The 20,815-nt window shown below is 34.6% G+C and overlaps 1 protein-coding gene across 2 annotated transcripts in view; it reads left to right on the forward strand.

The window, feature by feature from the left end:
- The first annotated feature begins 7,835 nt into the window (after positions 1-7,835).
- Positions 7,836-20,815, forward strand: part of IGF1 (insulin like growth factor 1) — a 47,255-nt gene continuing 34,275 nt past the window's right edge. Inside the window, exons 1-3 of one of the 2 annotated variants that reach the window (XM_027680473.1) lie at positions 7,836-8,161; positions 10,573-10,643; positions 12,369-12,525. In XM_027680473.1, the coding sequence (XP_027536274.1) occupies positions 12,375-12,525 (151 nt within the window). In that variant the 5' untranslated portion in view covers positions 7,836-8,161; positions 10,573-10,643; positions 12,369-12,374. The remainder of the gene's footprint in view (positions 8,162-10,572; positions 10,644-12,368; positions 12,526-20,815) is intronic. The other variant, XM_027680472.1, reaches the window with a different exon arrangement.

Here is a 20,815-nt window from a genome sequence, read left to right on the forward strand (position 1 = left end):
AGAAACAGAAACTTAATGCACCTATCAGAGTACTGTAATCTTCTATAAAGAGATTCAAAGATAATTTTAGAATTTAAAAAGGGCAACTGATTCTAAGCCAGTATGTTCCATGGACTTGATAGAGGCTATGGTTCAATGATTAGTACTGAATTTTAGGGCTTCTGATGCTAGATAAAAATATTCCAAGCATACATGACACAAAGCTTCAAACAAAACTCACTGTGCCTGTTAAAATTCGCTGAAGTTTTGACAGGTTAATTTTGTACCTGAAGTCTTTATGCCAGCTCACATAACAATTGCTTTCACCCCTATAATGGTATGAAGAATAAAATAACATGCCTCCTTCTGCATCCAGCATGAAAACCACATCAACACTGAATTCTGCTCTGCTTTATTAGATGAAATGTGATCTTGTGTTCACAGCTGATCTGACTCAGACTTGTGCTTCTGAATGACCTAGTACCGTGCAGATCCGGTATTAATGATTATAGACACATAAAACAGATCCGTTAAAAATATGAATCACTTGCCAAAAGACAGAAAAGTATAAACAAACCGCAAGCAAATACAAATATTGCAAAGTATAGGTAGATACCATGTTTGCATATATATTTTAAGTCAAAAGGCAAAAGAATAGAAACAGAAATTTATAAAGAATGAGAAACCTTTAAAATCAAACACTAAGCAAAGATTTTTTTCTCCACTGATAAAACCTGCTACACAGCCTGCTATGCTTTTCAAATCTCAGATTGTTTTGAAACACTGATGATGTTTGGAACCATCTCAAAACAGCACCAATATTCAGTTCTTTACCATAATGCTGATGCTGTTGCCCATAAAAAAAAAGCTTTTAAATGGTATCATTTTTCTAAAGAAACAATAGTAATCTTTTATGTAGAAAATATCCTATGGAAAAAAAGCTTACAAGAAAAATAAAGATTTAGCAAACTAAAGATGTGATAGCTGTAAAAGTAGACATAAAAACAGGAAAGTCCTGTTTAAATATATAACACAAAATATGAAGTGAATGTGTTTTCTTTCTCCTAATCTTTTCTGAGAAAACCTAAAATTCTAAACAATGAAATAAAATAGCTTGAGACTCTTATTTCTCTTCATCATCTATACTTCCAGCCCATGACACTTCTCACAGGACTTGCCCCTCCTTAACAAAGATAAAGCATGTTTTCTTAGTTCTTATTGTTTTTTTTGTGTGACAAAGCATTTCATATTCATGATTTTTTATTTCATTTTCTAAAAAGATCTAAAATTCTACATAACACTGAAGGAAAAGAGGTGGAGCTATTACAAAAAGGGTACAAAGATTTAAAATTATCTTGCCAATTTAAAATGGTATTTACCACCTATTAGCACCAAAAGAAGTCAAGTCAGCACTGCAGGTGCTCATTACCACTGAAAAGCAACCCAGACGGTAGCCTCTTTGCCAGCAGGTTTTTATTCTGCACAGGGGCATGGCTCAACCCATAGGCAGGTTCAGAGACTGGAAAAAATGTCATGCTAATGAGTCTGCTTGTAGAACCAGGACCCTACTCTATAAATGAGCCATGTGTACATATTCAAACTAAGGATTACTTATTAAATAGTCCCCTTACATCCCAAGTAATACATAGCTAGCCACTGGTGTCTCCAACTTGATGGGATGCAATTCCCTTAACTGTTATATTTCACTGTTTTCAGAGATGTTACTCCTCACTTACCCAAGTTTAAATAAAAGCCTTATTTTCTTAAGCAGCAAAGACACATAAACTTTTATCATACTTCAATATCGGTATTGTACAAAGAACAATCATTCCAGAAACAGTTTTGTGAAGAAGGTCTTCGACAGGAACACTTGAGAATGGTGTAATAGAAAAAAGTAAGAAAATAAGTAAAAGGAAGCATCTGTTGGGAATTCTTCCAGCTATGCTTAACACATTTGGAAGATGACAGAGACATAATACGCGCAAGGCTAACACAGTAGCTTGTCGCTTCTTATAAACATACTGAGGTGTTTTTTGGGCCATGATAATGTTTTCAAAAAATACATGATATGGCTTGCCCTGCTTTTCCTCTATGAGTCTCAATGTACCTAAAGTAACTACTATTCCTGTTTCACAGACAGGAAAATATGGGACTGATTGGAGAAATTACTCAAGTGGCTCAAGGTAATACAGTAATTCAGAGGTAGAAATTATAATAAGACCCAAGTTCAATGCAATTATATATAAGTTCTGTTAGAGATCAAAGATACATTTTTGTTTGTTCTAATGCATTCACATGGAGGATGCCCTGAAACCCAGAACCACAGATTTGCAAAATCGGTTTCAATGGCCTAAACTGCCACCACCTTTCAGAAAAACCTAAAAACATATCTAATAACAAAATAACATTATGAAAGCAAAGAGATGAAAATAAATGGTGTAAAATACATTAAGCTTACTAAGAAGATATCAGATACCAGAACCACAAAATTCGTGCATAAGTCCTTCTACTTTGCTAAACGTGGAGTCTCATTCTGCTATAGTTCAACAAACTTCATATTTTAAGATTAAAATAGGGAAAGGAAATCAGATGCGGTCATTTGATCAGATGATACTGTTTAAAATGACAGTTGAAGAGATGGTTGCTATGTCCTAGGGATACAGTATAGATTGAACTCAGTTTTAATTGACACAGTGAAGTCTATTACAGAAAAGCACTCATGAATCAGAATCAATATAGCTTTTATTTGGGGCAACTTTGTAATTCTGTGGGTTCTTTTTAGTACTTAAATTATTCAGTAGTTTCTTAATGAAAGCATAGTTGACCAAAATCTAAGAATTATAATTAGGTGAGGCTGTTTATGGGTTTGGGCTAATTTTTTTCCCATTTTAATGTTTTGTTCAAAATAAACCAGAGTATGACTGTATTCATAGGCCAAATCAGAGGTGACTGACTCATCTGTAACTTCTATTTGAAGAAAACATATAGGAAAACATCAATGAGGGAGCTCAGTATTTGAAGATGCAGAACCTACCAGCTTCAGTCCACTAAACACTGCATAAATTTTATGAGATAAGCTCCTTCTGTGTAGTAAATCATGAGAGTGAAATGAATCCAGAAGAAATAGTCCTAAGACATACAGTAAGAACAAGATTAATTGTAAATTAAAGAAATTAAAAATGGTCAAAGCAGAAATTCTATTTTGTTTAAAAAGATCTTATTTCATCTCCAAATAGAGTTTGCTTACAAGTTTCATAAGGAGTACTTTCTGAAGCCTGTAAGTCATGCAAGAACTCTTCAGGGCGAGATAAAACAGGTAGGAATTTTTGCCATGTGCTCACACTGTTTGCTTTGTTTACATCCTGCTTTTGATAAAATTTACGGTATTCAATTCTCTTTACAGGTTTTTCTGAATCATCAATTAAAAAAAAACAAAAACAAAATCACACATAGACATTGGCATTCCTGTGTCTAATTTATAGAAAAAGCAAAATACCATTAAACATATCTGCTAGACCCTATTTTATGAAAATCAATGATCACAGATTTAGCCTTGAGATGACTCAGGGAAAAAAAAAAAGAATATTTCTCTACATTTCACCTAAATGTGGAAGAAGCAGTATAGGAAATTAAAGGAATATCTAACGCCATGCATTTCACTTCCTGTGATCTTCCTCATCTACCAGGAAAATATACACATATATGTAAATTGCTGCCCATCACAATCCCCACTTATTTTACCTTCTTTCTATACATGCAAGCATAGAGCTTATGCAGTCATACCTCCTGATTTTCTTCCTTTATTAATTCTGACTTTTTTACTGCTTTTAGGAATAAGAAAGAAAGCAATTTTTTTTGGACCAAAGACCATCTATTCAGGGCTTAACATTGGGAAAGTGAGAGCAAGACTACAAACAGCTAAAACTGGGAATTTCCAGTTTAATGGAAAATTCTGGTATTTTGATTATTCTGAATCAGAACAAACTATTTCAAAATTTCCCACAAAGCAAAAATTAAAAAAAACAACAACACTTAAAAAATGCTTTCAGAAATGTTGAAACACATTTTGTTTGAGCTTTTTAGTTTTGTTTTTTTAATATTACTTCTCATATTTTGTATTTTTGTATCACATTCATAACTATACCTCATTTCATGCCACTTAATTAATGAGTAATTGCCATAATATATTATCATTTAAAAAATTTTGTTTAAATTGTGAACAAATATATCCAGTAGCTGATGTATATCTCATTTGAGTAGGAAAATAAGTTCAATATTTGGCTTTGTATCATTTTTAGAAACATTTGTTTCTAAAACTAGAATTAATATGGAGATATTCAAATTGTATTAATATTAATTATTAATATGGAGATATTCAAAATAGTAGCTACTTTAATTTGTACTATAAATTAAAATTACACAGTACTTTATTACATCAGAGCATTCTCACCATACTTGACCCCTTTTGATCTCAGCAAAGTTATTATTCTTGCTCTACAAAATGTGAAATACTCAGTAATTTCAGTTTACAAGTCCATGGATTAATTCTGACCTGTTACTAACATCGATTATTTCTACCACTACTACCTACAAACAGTGATTCTGGACTGAGTTTCTCATACATCCATCCTGCTCTTGAAACACTTATGCTTTTCTTCATCAGCGAATGTGAAAGGTTTCAATTTACATGACCCTCTCTAAAATTCAATCATGAAGCTTGCACTTTCCCTGTTTGCCCAAGTGAGAAACTGTTTTTCATGGCACTGCTCTCCCCTTAGTGTCTCTTCAACACTGGCAATGTAATGACAGCTCAGATTGCATGCCTTCATCCTTCCCACCAAATTTGTTGCTTCGGTTTAATCTAGTGACAACACCACTTAGGTCACCATGAAAAAAGGTGTTTGAGGGTTTGTTTTTTTTTTTTTTAAATGAATTAGCAAGATGATTTTGTTCTTGACTTCCCAACTTTTAACTTGAAAGGAATTTTCCATGATATACCTGACTAATCACTAACTTCAACACAAATTTCATAGTAATAAGATACACCCCTTCACCGCTTTCTTCAAAGACAATCTTGTCTCTGCTATTTTCACATAATGAAAAACAGCTGTTCACCAGCCACCATGTTTATTGTCTTCTTCCATGCTTTATCCCACCATGCTCTCCACCCTATCACCCTCTCAGGTGATTTCTATTATAGTGGTTCTATCTTGGTTCCAGAAAACTTGTAATCCCAATGTAAAAAATGAAAAACAGCTACAAATAACTGCATATAGGTAAGAGTGATCTAATACAAAAGAATGCAAGAGGCATGCACACTGGTTGCCTTACTATAGTTCAGACTTTTTCAGGCATTGTGGCAATGCTCCTACCCTTTTTAAAAGGATTTAAGGAGGGACAATATATTAATTTAGATAAATTATTATTTCTAGTTTTGCTATCTTCTATAAAATGGAAAAATTGACATAGGAACTCTATAGCTTTAGAGCATGTTAGTGATGACATATGGGTATTAAAGTGCAAAAGATGAGGATCAGGACACATAAATTCCTAAATATTTTGTTACATCTCTCACTCATTTAATATGTCTTTGTGGTTATTATATCACCACGGGTCATATTTAAGAAGCCAAACAAAAATATGTATGCTATATTCTTTTAATGTAGAATAACTATACAAATTCCAATTAAATAATTTTTTTTGACCTGGACATCTTTTGTGAGTATTTTGATGACTACCATAAACTCTGTAGTTTACAGGTGCATTTTATTCAAGGGAATGTATGTAGCTGCATAAGCACTTTAAAACAAGAACCAAAAGAAATAAGTGAAGTATATCAGAACCTTAAGCTGGTGAGGTGCATTGAGGAAAAGTGTTCAGAATGGCAAACACGATTATCAGTTGTTTAGAGACACTATGATTCTCTGGTTACCCTGAAAGCCAAAAGTTGCATCTTCTACTGTATCCTGCTCTCATGCCAAGAAAGGCCTGGTGAAACCTAGGAGAAAGCAAGCAGTGCAGAGAGAGACAAGGGTTTGCAGCTCAGGCACTGGGGAAGTTATGAATGAGTGGTATTCCTTCTGTTATGCAGGAAGAAAAAGGCAGAAGTATGTGCACCCACCTGTAGTACAGTAAAAGCAAAAAAAAAAAAAATATTATCAGACCTTTGCTAATTTGTCATCCCACATTCTTCTACAAGGCTTGTGAAATAAGTGATATGTGTGTTATGAGTAGCATCAGGCTTTATCAAGCTATGTGTAGAATGGTGCCACTATGCAGTGACCTCTGAAATGCAGAGGGAAGAATAAAACAGACCAGAATATTAAAATATAGCTCCTGCAGTACAAATGTGTATTAGAATACTTGAACTATTAGTATTACCTGAACTAAGCAAACTTACCTCAAAGCCCCCTGTGATTCTGCCTTTATGTTACGTTAGAAGAAATCCCTTCCAAAGATTAATCAGCTTAGCTAACCATACAGTGTTTAAAACCGCACAGAGCAGAGTATTAGCCATTCATAGAGGATACAAATAACTAAATGTGTCCTTTCTGCCTGGCAAGCACCGTATAGTTCAAGGTGGATCTGAAAACAGAAGAGATCTGAGCCAACATGATCTCAATTGTTATTTTCAATAATAAAGTACAGCTAGCACCTCAGCATGCAGTTGAGTGGAAGCAAACAGGGACAAAATGCAATGTTCTGAAACAGCTTTTATGGAAATCATGCACTGTTTGTGACATGTATTTGGTCTCTGGAGATGCATTCTTGTTTAGCCCTCTACTTTTAAATGCCATCTTACAAATCCAAAGGGTAACAAGTACAAACTGTATCTATAAAACAACATCACAACTTTATTCTCAATAGCTAAGTTTTGAAATGCAAGCATACATTATAAATAGAAAAACAGCTGGCTTGGAGCACATTGCAAGCCACTAACACAGTTGAGGGATTTGAATGACATCATAACCCGTGAGAGCATGTTGCTGGCCAGCTGGTGTTATTTATAATATACTCATAATTGAGGAAAAATAAAAAAGGCAAAACTTAGGTATTGCAGAACTAATAAAGTTGAATTCTCTCTTTCCCAGTGTCAAGTAAATTGTTATCAAGAGTAATTTGAAGATTACTACTCAAAAGGGGGGAAATCACATTATAATTACAACAGCAGATTTAATATACACATCATGGAAGCCCCCCAAACTGGGCTACTTGTGCTACTATATTTATAGTACTGTAAATTCTAGGAAATTATACGATTTCCCCTGTGTGGTTGCTGAAAGATCACAAAGCTATTTTGCCCTATTTACAAGTAGTGCTTAACAATTCTGTTATTTTTAGCAAATTACAAACTGCTATTTTAGGGTTAATCACACAGAGAGTTGGAGGTTTTAATTGTTACTCAGCATATAGGCGTGGCAAGTTTAATAACGTAAAGACGCATTAAGAAAGACGTAGATAACTGACTGACTACCTTTCTGTACTATATAAATAAAATACCTATGCCTCTATGCAAAAATAAAATGTGTGTATATACACAAAAGTATGCATATATACAAACATTGCCCCTAGGTATATGAGTTTTTATGTATTTGAAATGCAGACACACACACACACATAAATACAAATGCACACATAGCTATCTGAAAGTTAACTAGAATACATCTTCTTATTTTTCATGGCAGCACAAGCTCTTTTTGTCTGCTAACCCCTCAGTCACTAATTCACATTTTTTTAAAGGGAAAAAAATATGCTTCTGTGCTCTAGTTTTAAAATGCAAAGGTATGATGTTATTTGTCACCATGCCCAAAAAAGTCCTTACTCGGTAACTTTGCCAGAAGAGGGAGAGAGAGAGAAGGCAAATGCTCCCCCAGCTGTTTCCTGTCTACAGTGTCTGTGTAATGTAGATAAATGTGAGGATTTTCTCTAAATCCCTCTTCTGTTTGCTAAATCTCACTGTCACTGCTAAAATCAGAGCAGATAGAGCCTGCGCAATGGAATAAAGTCCTCAATATTGAAATGTGACATTGCTCTCAACATCTCACATCTCTCTGGATTTCTTTTTTCTCATCATTACTGCTAACAAATTCATTTCCAGACTTTGCACTTTTAAGAAGCAATGGAAAAAATCAACAGTCTTTCAACACAATTAGTTAAGTGCTGCTTGTGTGATTTCTTGAAGGTAAATCTTTATTACTATTTCAAATAATTTTTTAGTTTTATTTTGCTGTGTATTGTCTGCTTCTGGTTTGAAGAGTATTGTGCACTTTTCAATAACATTATTTTAGAACTGAGAATTATTTATAAATTGCTGAACATGCAATTTTATGTGATCTGGAAAATGGCTGTATGTAATAGTTGCAATTACATAGATGACTGTAAGGGTAAACTATTGCAAATACATGTCTTAAATTTCACTTCTATTCAGAGAACTTTGTAATATTTCAGTTATGTCATTATTAAAGGGTCCAATTACATCATTGTCTATATTGTTAATGAATGCTTTTGAAAACAAGAACTTTTAGCTATTTTCTGCAGGTGCAGGGTTTTATAGGAAAAAAAGGTATTATTCAAATGTTAAGTTTCTGCAGTTTTATTATACACAATTACAGAGAAAACGTTCATGCTTTCACAAGGAAACTTTCAAGGGATGTTGTCACTGCAGCAATTTTCTGGCAGCATCGTAGCATTTGCTTGTTTTTTGCTTTCATAAATTAAAAGTAAATGAGAAGTTCAGTTTGTTTTCTACATTAGAAACCAGCTGCGACTTTTGCTGACCTTGCATATTTGTACAGCTTAAGCAATTGTACATAAAGAAAATGGAAATTCCCTTACATGTTCATCTCCAAGTTTTCCCTTCTAGGGAGGGCTGTTTCAGGAAAGTTTGCATGTGAAGTTTCATGTTATGACCCTATAATTTCTGCACAATAATATAAACTGTCTTAGGTAAATTTGACTTCAGTAGGTGCATTGACCTCTGTTTCTGTCAATTGGCTCCAGTTCAACTTTCCATTATCAGCAAATTTATATCCATCAGGAACTTTTTTTCTTTAATATTTTGCAAGGAGATTTATGCAGTTGAAAGAATTATCCTGTTTTAATTGTTTAAGGCCTAATTATTTTTTTACAATGTCTTACACTTAAAACACACTTATCTCATTCCTTAATGACCTAATTACAGGTCTATAATTGTAATGGATGAAATCATTCCCTTAATGTATAAGTGGGCATCCCTTCCAATATACTTGAAAGATGAAGATTTTTTTTTTAAAGTATTGAACAAGGCACTAAGAGACATAAAAGTAATGTGCTAGTTCCTCAGCTGTGCATCCTGCCAAGCTTCCTTGGAATCAATGGAACATATTGATTTAGGTTAGCATGTAGCCCAGATTCTTTACTCAAAGTTAACAGTATTTAAACCTTGATCCGCTCTAGAGTATATAGGCTTTATTTATATAATAATTACTAGTGAATACTGTTATTGCATAATAATTACACATTTCTACTCTGATTTGATAATCAGGCCCACCCTCTTTGTAGTAAAATGTAATTTTGAATATATATCTTTTGATTTCTTTCTATAGAATGTACTGTCCATAAATATGTTGCTCCACTCCAGGTATTTATAATTATTGCAGATGTTCTTACATGTTACTAAAATGACCGAGCATGTGAAGAATTCTTATGCACAACTTTTGTCAACTATTAGTTTTTTAGTCAAAGAGGACTTACATAGAAGAATTGAGAAGTAAATGAGATGTAGAGTGTTCAAATATGACATTCCTTTGTGGTGCCACTCTTCTGGACTGTTAAAAGAGGAATGTAGCAAAAGCTGGTTATTTTACTGAAAAAAAAAGGAAATTCCAGCTGTGAAAATATGGTCATTCTATGCAACTAAAAGAAGTGCTTAACCAGGCTCATCTTGAACCTGTATTCAATTTCCTAATGTAATTAGATGCTTCAATAAACCCCACCCACATGGCAAAGCTTTTTCTTTTAAGCTCTCAACTTTCTAGTCAAATTGGGGATAATGTAAGTATTCTGCTTGATTGTAGAGAACCTGAAGCAATATTGGATTACAACTTTGTATTTTCTCAAGAATATTCCCCTCAGACATAAAGAGGAACTTTGATTTTATCACAAACATATTGAATCAATTAATGTTGTGTTTAATTAAAATGATGAGGTAAAGTCAAAGTTTTAAGCTATGTTTTGGAAGTAGTTTTAATGAAACAGTACTTAATTTATCAAATAATTGATTGAACCCTAGAAACATGTGAGTCTGTTTTCTTTTCTGCAAAGTTTTTATGTGTTTGAAAATTCTTGACTGTTGTTAAATTTGGAGATAAAGTTAGAAATTCTCTGTGGTTTATACTGTGCAGCCTTTTTGGCTTCCACTAAAGGAAAAACAGTAGATAATCTGTTTTGTCGTAGTTCAGTGCTGATATTTATCTGAAAATGCAAGCCAGCTGAGAAGTCTTGAAAAATAAAAAATAGTTAAATGTCTAAAATTTATGTTTATTTCTGGACCAAATGTTATACGAGAACAAATTGCTAAATACATAATGTTCTTGTATTTGTAATGTCTTTCAGCTTTCTGAGGCAGTGTGCTAAACAGCTTTCTGCTTTACCTCCTCAGAACTGGGAACCATCTTAAACTGCAGGTGCATCACATTTATCTTATAAATTCAAAAATATGGCAAAGGAAAAAAGAATTGTTGTTGTTAAGATATGTAATCATTACAGGGAAATAATGCCTCATGTTACCATCATTCATTTATAATCTGATCTTTTTCCATCTGCCATTGCAGTCATGTCTGTGCCTTCAAGCTTGTTGGGTTTTGCATGGCAAAGTTGGCTAAAGACTCTTGTGAATGGGAAAATAATTATTTATTCTTTTTTATAATATATCATGGGATTTAGATTTGTTCATTATTTTCATAGTGGAAATAGGGGACTCATCTAGCAAGGTACTAAGATCCCTTGCCAAGAAAATAATAATTCTTCTAAGTTATTGACTAGAGAAGACTTAATACCCCACTGGATCAGATCCCAATTGATCAGACAATAGACAATTTCATCAGTTTTTCAAAAGTTCAGTGAAGAAATAAGATTAAATGGTCCCTGAAACCCTGAAAGAAACTTCAGGAAAGATTAATCATTTTACTCCAATTACTTTGTACTAGTTTGCTAATACAAAGCAGTTTTAAGCCAAGTTTAACTGTATATAGAAGACAGATTTGTAACTTCTTACCTGACTGCAATACTAATGTTAAACTTGAGAGAGAATGAAATTAACTTCAGATTTACACCTTTTGAAACTAGCATTTTTGGCAAGCGATCTAAGTAAGTTCAGAGTATGCATTAAGCACATTCTTCAGTGTCCTGCTACTATAGGTAAATAGCTCTTCCTAATATTAAAAAAAAAAAGCCATCTTCTTTGATATGTTGGGTAAGATCTTTGGACATAAATTGATACTAAAGGAAGTGGATAAATGGAATGGTGTAAGTTTACACCCATTGAGAATTGGCCTTTCAGTCATAAGTACAGAAAAAAGATGGTTTATAACCAAATGTAAATGAGAAAATAATTATCACCCCTGTGTATATCTCATAGCCATACCTGACTAAGAGGATATAGTGGAGGTCAATAAAGTATAGCTGCATTTCTCGAATGCTTCCAGATATTTGCCTGTTAGTAACAGGAGACTTACTGTAAGAGTCATTGGTTGTGGTCCTCTACTATGGAAGGTCCCACATCAATTCCAGTAACACTGGCAAGCTGTACCTTGGAACATTTTTTGGTTTGTCCTGGTATTTTCCTTTTTAAGGTAGATGGAGAATCATGGGGTCCTAATACAGAACTCTCTTCCTATTAGGCCAAATCTCCTTCCATTCAGTTTACAGCCATTTATTCCTGTGCCAGTGCTGGCTTTTAGTTTAAATAGCTCTTCTCCATCATATGCCACCCCCATTTCCCACAGTATGTTGGCAGGCAACTCTCATATTCCCTCAGCTTATCTGTCTAAGACAAACCAATTTGAGGTTCTCTTCCTTACTCCTATCATTCCAGGCTTCCCTTTGCCTGTCTATTACTCTCCCCCATATCCTCCTCTTGCAGGAGCAACCATAAATTGTAGTCACTACAGGGTTCCCTAACTTACATTTGAATGTGAACCAAGAATATTCACCAGAGGAAATATTCACTTCACAAAATACATGGACTGGAATATGTAGACCATTGCAAAATTATGATAAGACATTTCCTGATAGTACATTTATTGTCCAAGAAATTATAGTACATATTCATGCTCAACTCACGAGGGTGCAGGAGTTATTTTCTTTAAGACTGTTGGGAAATTCTGACACTGCTTTTGCTTCCTTGGCAGGTGAAGATGCACACTGTGTCCTACACCCATTTCTTCTACCTTGGGCTGTGTTTGCTTACCTTAACCAGTTCTGTTGCTGCTGGCCCAGAAACACTCTGTGGTGCTGAGCTGGTTGATGCTCTTCAGTTCGTGTGTGGAGACAGAGGCTTTTACTTCAGTAAGTCAACCTTTTCTTTCATTCAACTGCTAAACTTTTCCATGTAATCCATTGGAGTCTTCTACTCCTCTAAATGAGCTTAGCTATGATCACCAAGGCTGCCGACTTTATCTCAGAGATGCTCAAGACTTCAATTACCATGAAGTCTCAGTAAAGAATAAAGTTGTGCCTGTGTTCAACCTCTCTGAGTTTCTGACAAATTTTGCTTTTCAGGCTTGCTATTGTTTTTAACCACTTTCCAGCTGCTGCTATTCCACCTGCTATCTTACTGTTTTCCACTGACCTGTCACTGAAATTAAATGAATGAAAGCACATACAAGACATTCATGAGGCAGAGGTGCATGTACCTGTTATGTCAGACTACTAGTAAACAGTTTAAATACACATTGTATCATATTAAAAACACATTAACTTCAACATCTGGTTTGAAAAAAAGAAAAGTTGGACAGCAGCAAGCAGAAAGTTACCACGTCCAAGGACCCACATGCTTCTTCAGTTAAATACAGGTGGAGGAAAATTCATGCGTGGTGAGATAATAAAGACTAACACCAGTACAGGCAACAGATAAAATTAACTCTGCGATTGTGTGGATCAAGAAATATTCACCTTGTAAGTAATAGAAATCTATTTCTGATTTTCAGCTATTTGCTACTCAAATAACAAAGTTAATGAAACTTTTAGCTAGGAACACATTCATTAACATACTTGTTCAAAACATCCTAGAATTTGTGTTCTTATAGCCTCTGAAGCTGGCATTTACTTTTAATAACAGCATGTGCTTCTCTGATGTTCTGTTCTGAGGTTACCCATCCTTCATGTCTAGTAGTAATTCTTGTCTTCCAAGCTATCATTTTTGGGTTTTTGATCATACCCACCCTATTCCTATTAATTTCTATTCATGGAGTTATTGCTTTCAATATTTACTCCTTGCTTGCAATAAAAGCAGAAGTTCAGATTCTTGCACTTCTAAATTATAAAAAATCCTAATTTCCTTAACATATAAACTGTAGACATTTTCGCTATCTTCTTGGCACATTCTATTATAGTTCACTTTTGAAACTGGGCACCTTAGTTTTGTATATGCAAAGTAATTCACTATTCACAAAAGAACTTTTCTTTTCTGTATTTAACACTTTAGTTATTGTTAATGAGCATCTATTCTAGGCTGCTGTTGAATTTAGTATTCTGATGCTAAGCACAACATTAAAACTACTGTAATCTCTCATAAAGGAATTTACACTTTTCTACCAACTCTTTACGTGTTCATTTACACACCAAAATCTGTTATATTTATCAGCAGCTCAGTTACACTTAAGGGGCTATTTGAGTGCCCTACAAATACTTTATGGCTGGAATGAATGTAAAGGAAGACTGACACCTCCCACTTCTGTTTCTGCACCAGAAAACAATGAGATATATACTACATCCTTAGAACAGCATAGTATTTTTTCTTTTACTGTGTATGTATCTTAGATGTTTCTCTCCCAGCAAAGTCTTTGCTGCTTGTTCAGAGAGCTATCATTCTTGTTTACCACTAGAGCAGCTGTTACTGCCAAGCTGTCAGACCTACTGTTATGTGTACTTTGTGTTCCTCAAGGTAAGAGGTTATGTGAAATGCCAACCATTAGCAATAAATCTCTTTGTTTTCAATCTCGGTTACTCTAAGGTTTCACAATCTGTTTCAAATCTCTACCCTAAGCTAAGTCATCCTTACTTTAAAATACCTGAATGGGTTTCCAAAGTTTCAAAGGAGATCATTACTCTTGCAATCTTGATTTTTTTATCTGCTGTCAGTTAAGACTTTCTCTTAAGTTTTCTCTGTTTTTTTCTCACATTCTGAGTTCCCACTTGAAATAATGTAACTTGACACCATAAGTGTGGAAGATTTTACTTATGAATGACCACTTTTAGGAAAGTCTTGCAAAGTTGTAATCAACATACTGCAGTTGCATCATTCAATAGGAATTTTATGAAGCTGATATGTATGTGGCCCCTTGGATGCTAAGTAATGCGTGTCCTCTACCTGAATACTTCTGATTCACAAGGAAGCAATTTAATCTGTTTTAGCCTTCTCCTTCTTGTTAGAGTTCAATCTAAAATACAGAACTGGAAAAAGTAAGCCCAGTAACACTGGTAAAGCAAATAGCAAATGTACTACCAAATCTAGTGAATATTTTTCTTTTGTTGTAAAGAGTATGTCAGTTAAAGTAGTATTTTAAGCCTTCCATTCTCATATTCTGGTTCCTTTAAATAAAGTATAATCAATGGTAGTGTTTGCCTTTAACTTGCACAGGAAATAGCTGTGAGGGAAGCTTTTTCTTCCATCATTCTGTATTTCACTAGAGACTCCAAATATAAAGAATACCTTTTGGCTGAGGTGGAACTCCTGGTTCAGATTCAAGGTCAAAGCTTCTGACTATTCCTTGGGAGCTGTGGGTGGAAATGAAGATAGAAATAACTGTATTACTTTCTGTTGAAATTCTGTACTTCGCAACCACAAGTCTATATCTATGGCTAGGACTGGAACACAAAAATTTCTTTTATATAGTCTACTTTGCCCAACTTTCTAGCTATAAAAGGAAACTCTTTACAGCTTCTCAGGAGATGCCCCAGCTGCTTACCACACACAAAGGGAAGTATTGACTTTCAGAGGAAGTCAAATGTGGTTCCTACCACTCTTTCTTCATGAGATAGACTGTCAAGGAGCAATTTTAAAGTTTTTTTAGGGGAGAACACTGCAGAAACCCCAAAATGGAGCATTTACTTTTTTCCTTGATCATATTTAATTCCAACAGGCACTGGCTACTCCTCAGACAGCTTTTTTTTCCTCCCATGATTCAACAGAGAAAAGCAGTTTGTTGCCACCTTTTGTCTAGGAACATCTCTCTAGGAGAATTTCTGCCACTGAAGTTCCCGTGTGTTAGGTTTTGTTGGGAGAAGCCAACAGAGAGCCTGGACACCGCTACAAAAGTGGCTACACTTAAACATAGCTTTTCTCAATTAATGTTTCTCTAGTCTCAAAACCTGTGGATTCAACAGTCATGAAGAAAAGTGGGATGGCTTCAACATTCACTTGAATTTTAATGTCTAGGAAGGTCTACCATGATACACTTATTACAAAACAATGCTGAGAGCAGAGAATGTTGGAAAAACTAAAAGGACAAATAACAGGAAACTTACAGAAGTGATAATCTAGGAGGGGGTAAATTATGCCTGAAATAGTCTAGTCTTATCACAGGGATTTACTTTGTAGATTAGTCAAAAAATTATTTATTTGTACGTGTTGAATTTGCTGGACAATCATTTAATTATTTCTCATACTCTTTCTTGAGGACTATTACTACCACAAGAAAGGAAAGCTCATGTAGTTTTCCCTAAGGAGAAAATGCTGTATTCTTTTTGATCTAGTTTCTTCTCCTTTGAAAATACACCTTTTCCAATAAATACAAAGCAATCTGGCTAATAATACATACGAGTGCCAATAAAGAAACAGGTTTTTTATCTCCATAGACATTTTCAGTCTTCTAATTTTTAAAGCCCAGTTAGATGGCAACATCTATTTGAAATCATGACAATCAACTTCATGAATTAAAACTCTATCTTTTTTTTCTGTTAAAAACACTGTTTTGGTCTTATGTTGAATCTTCTGAAGTATCACTTGCATAGAAAAGGAGTAGAATTTAGATACCTGAGACAATGGAGCTCCTCTGATATTCTTCAGAGAATGGAGAATGATCTAGCACATGCTTCCATATGTGAAACAGTGAATACCATAAAAGATGGGTTTTTCTGGTATCCAGCTTGATGTTCCCTGTGTCAACTGCTTTGTGGAGAATTATTGCAGATTTTTACTACATTTTTTTTGTCCAATGAGACAACCAAAACTGTGTGTTGTCCTTTGGAAAATCCCCAGCTGTGCACAATGTAAGACTATTAGTTTATCATTATCAGAATAAGAACGTGAACATAATTTTCGGTAATGAGAGCTGTCATCAGATCTCATTGCTTTGTAGAACTAAGGTGTATGTGGAGGAATTGCTGCCTTAGAAAACAGGAAATAAGTGATATAGCAATAGGCAATTACATTTTGCTTCTTCCATTTCCCTTTAGTTAAGAGCTGCTTGTTTACTTCAGAAAATCTGCTTTTAAGATGTTATTAAAGTTTCTAGGCCTGTCAAACCTATCAACATAATTACAAGAGATGGCACGGCACTCAGTTCTTTAAGTACTCCATACCTGTAGGAGCTATGAGTCATTAGCTCCTCTCTGCATCCCTGATTGAAAGGAGCATTAGTGTTAGAAGCCCAGCAGAGGCATGCTGAAAATCTGCCATGGACACACACAGACTGTGGTGTCAGTGACAATCTCACAAATCTCTGCAAAAAAATGCTGGTCATCTTGGCTAGATTCACACAGCAAGATCTAAGAGTGTTTTTAAGTTCCTTGGTCTGGTGGCATGCCCCATTCATGTCCAAACATTGTATCCATGGAAGATTTGAGTGTGTCAATCTTTATCCCCAGGTTCCTTACTTTCCTTTTAGGAAAACTCACCTGGAAAGGAGCTCTAGCCAAGTCTGCAGAGTCAGTGCTCAGAGAACCAGAACTATAGGCACATATACTGATACATACCTCTGTAAGAAAGACAGCTCTGTCCTCTGGAATGGTATCACTGTATAGCCAAATAGCTGACACATAAGTGTGATGTGTGCTTTTTTTGTCCCTGGTAGTAAACATTGAGGAAGTTCTCTGAAAATATGCCAGTCTTTGAAAGAATTTTCTTATTTTTTACAACATTAACAAAGGATAGGGAGTGTTCATAAAGGCTAACCCTAGTTTAGTGAGGTTAATCTTCTTAAGTTACCTCTTTAATAACAGAGAGAGGGTCTGCCTTCTTTCTCCATGGATCGCACAGCGAGTCTAGGAGGATTTATCCTCTAAAACACACTAAATTTAGACCCCGCTAACAGGTCTTCTCTGCAGCTAGTTCCTCAGGTCACCAAGGATTTAATAATTTTTCAACCTTTTCATTAAGTGGGACTGTAGTGGTGATGATAATTTTAATGAAGTGACTGGAAGCAAATAATTGATCAAAATTTCAGCAAGAAACAACTCTGCAAAAAGCGTCTCCTACCAAAACCAGAGAAGTACAGTTTCTCCAGAAGTTCGATTTATATGTGTCTTTATTAGCTATTAGATGTTAGAGATGCTAGTGCTTTTTATGATGTTTACCTTTTTTTTATGCACTAGACCAAATTCCAGATTTGGTTTCAAATAACGGGAAGCTGTTATTTGACATTTGATTCCCTAACTGCTATATGTGTATTTAATACATTGTTTAGTCTCATGTTGGATAAAGTCACTCAAAGAAGCACTTGGCAAGATCAGCATGAATTCTTGGCATAGCTGCCCCTCTTACTTTTCCACTGAATCTTAAATACCAAGAAAAACCCTTCGCTGACTTCAATTCATATGCTTCATGCAATTGGCCAAAACCTTTGTATATAGACCTCTGTATTTGTTCTGGTATTAATGATGCATTTGCAATGCTTGATCAACAGTAACAAAAGTCACAAAGCAAATTATACAGTTTAGCAGAACTACACACTCTCTTAATTAAAACCTTTTGCACTGACAACTTTTGCATCTAGGGTGATCTATACAGAGTGCTCATTCAAAGACGGAAGTTCATATAGCCATTTCTCTAGGGCTTATTCAGCACTTTAGCTCTCATGCATGCTTCAAACCTCTCACATCACTGAAAATCAAATAGAGACTTAGAGCCATTTTCTTCTCAGATCTTTGCTAAAAAAGGATGGATCTGAACTTGTTTACTAAACCATACCCAAATGGCAATATTTAGCTGTGGTACAAGCTTAATTGATAAAAAATATGACAACAAATGCAAGGGGGTAACCAACAGTTAAGTAATTTCTCAGTCTAGAAATCAAGACAAAAGAAATATCACAAATGTATACTTATCATAGAATGTACGCTAAATTTATCCCTGGTAATAACCACAGGAACTTCACTGTCAAGAGGAAGAAAAAGCCATTAATTCATACTTTCTTTGTGGTGCATTTAATGCAAAACTACTATGAAAGATAAAGCTCAAGTACTGGGTCTAATTGTTAAGTAATGACAGGCATATTTCATGTCTACATCAGTGAATGAGGTTCTGAGAATAGGAATTTTAACACATATGTAGAATTTGGAGGGGCCAGAGGATCACTCCAACTTATGGACAGTTACGTAAATTCCTACAAAAATAAGATTCAAGTCTGAGATACTTGCTGTGTTTTCTGATTGAATACCATGTGCAGACAAATTTCATGTATTTTCAGTGTTCTTGCTCATGCAAGATAGAATGGAATGTGTTTGCTTACCTCATGTTAAATCCTTTCCTAGTGAAAACTGGAATAGATTCCTGTCATCAAAGAAATAATTTAGAGCTCATCTCTCTCTTTCTTTTTTCTTTTTTAATATTTCCCATCTTACTTTTGAAATTCAGCTGTGATCCTAGTATTCCCATTTATGTAAATTAACTCTTCTAGAGTAATAGGATGCTTCCAAACAGCAGAACCTTCTGCTTCCTTATGTGCCCACAAAAGTGTGGAAGTGGGGAAAGAGTGTCCTCTTAAAGCTCTTCTGTTAGGAAGTTATGACTCACACACAAACCTGAAATTATTTTATTTTTTTTAATACAGAACTATTTGTTTATGGTGTTTGTGTCTTTGTGTGTTGGGCAGAAATTTACACAAGGTTGAGTCTGCAGAAAAAAGAAGAGGTTGTCTCAAACCATTCTGACTTAACCCAGCTCACTGAACAAAACTTATGCATGTCTTCTTTCTGAAAATAAATATTCTAAGAATAATTACTTACTATTTCTGTCTCCAAAAAAGTAAACACTTAATACCCCTAAATCACATAAACAGCAAGTTGTAAGTAAAACTATTGAAAATTGTTTTGATGTCAAAAGAATGTTAATTAACAGCCATATCGTACTAAGGAAATGGATAAAACTTAAGTTACACACAAAACCTCTGCATTTCATGGGTCTGTATTCTAAAGATTATTTTAAAATGTATGGCTTATGCAAAGGTGTAAAAAGCCTAAGTGTTGTGGGGAAAAACGTAGAGAAGATGCCATTCTGGTTGTGGATCTGAAAAGATGAGTATATTGCTAATTGTGTTTGATAGCTGTGTCGTACCACGTATAATAAATTCAATTTACAAAAGAGGGATATTTTTCAGACTTGCCTGAAATATACTGAAGGTTTCTTTTGACTCAGCCCCATCAAAATGACATGAGTTTCTACTCTTATAACAAAACTTTTGCAGCTTTCTTTTGTAAGTCTTCATTGATTACATCAGGTAACATAAAAACTAATAAGGGCATCTATTTTAGGTTACCACCGCAGATTTAACTTGTATACGTTTCACACCTTGAAACTTCTGTGGACAAGTAAGATGTAATAATTTGTTTCTACATCCCCTGAATTCCTGAATTACTAGTCAACAGGTCTTCCATGAAAAAAACTTAGTTTTTCCTACGTATTTCAAGTTTTATGTTTCTTTCCATTAAAGTTTCCAGCCTTTCACAGACATATTTAGTTTGGCAGGAAGAATCTGGTGACTCATAGACTGAAGAAATTTGAGAGCAAGCTACTGAAAATGTATCTAATTTCTTCTTGTGTAATTTGGGAGCAAGCTACTGATAGTATGTCTAATTTTCCTAGTTTAATCAGATGTATTATTGGCAAATACATGTCCTGAAAAAAAGCCATGTTTATTTCTGAAATATATAGCTAAGATTAAATGCAAAACCACCATATATTTGCTTTTAGAACACTTCTGCGTTTTTTCTAATTGTTTCTGTCATTTTACTCTAAATCAATGGCCCTGAATGAAAAACAGAGGTATTAGTGAAACAATTTGCATTACAACCCTACTTATATTTTGGAAATCAGTAATATCAAAGTGTTCCTTATGATGTTTTTGGTGGCTTTCTGTTCGATTTTTTTCTTTTTTTTTCAAGGAAGGATAGGGGTCTAGGAAGAATAGGATGCTCTTATACCTCCATGATTCATATAGAGAAGGAGAGATGTATTAGAAAAGTTCTTTGTATTTTACATTATTGACTATATTGTTCCTTTCATGTCTGTTCAGACAAAAGATTTTTAAATTCAGATCTTTCTAGACATACATCTTTTTCATTTATCTACAAACAGAATGAACCTTCTGAATGATAAAGACTAAACAGAGTTTGATCCAAAATAAGGAGCTTCTGGTTC

Source organism: Neopelma chrysocephalum, unplaced genomic scaffold, assembly GCF_003984885.1.
Source record: "Neopelma chrysocephalum unplaced genomic scaffold, ASM398488v2 Primary Assembly neopelma1_59, whole genome shotgun sequence".
In the NCBI taxonomy this organism is placed as follows: Eukaryota; Metazoa; Chordata; class Aves; order Passeriformes; family Pipridae; genus Neopelma; species Neopelma chrysocephalum.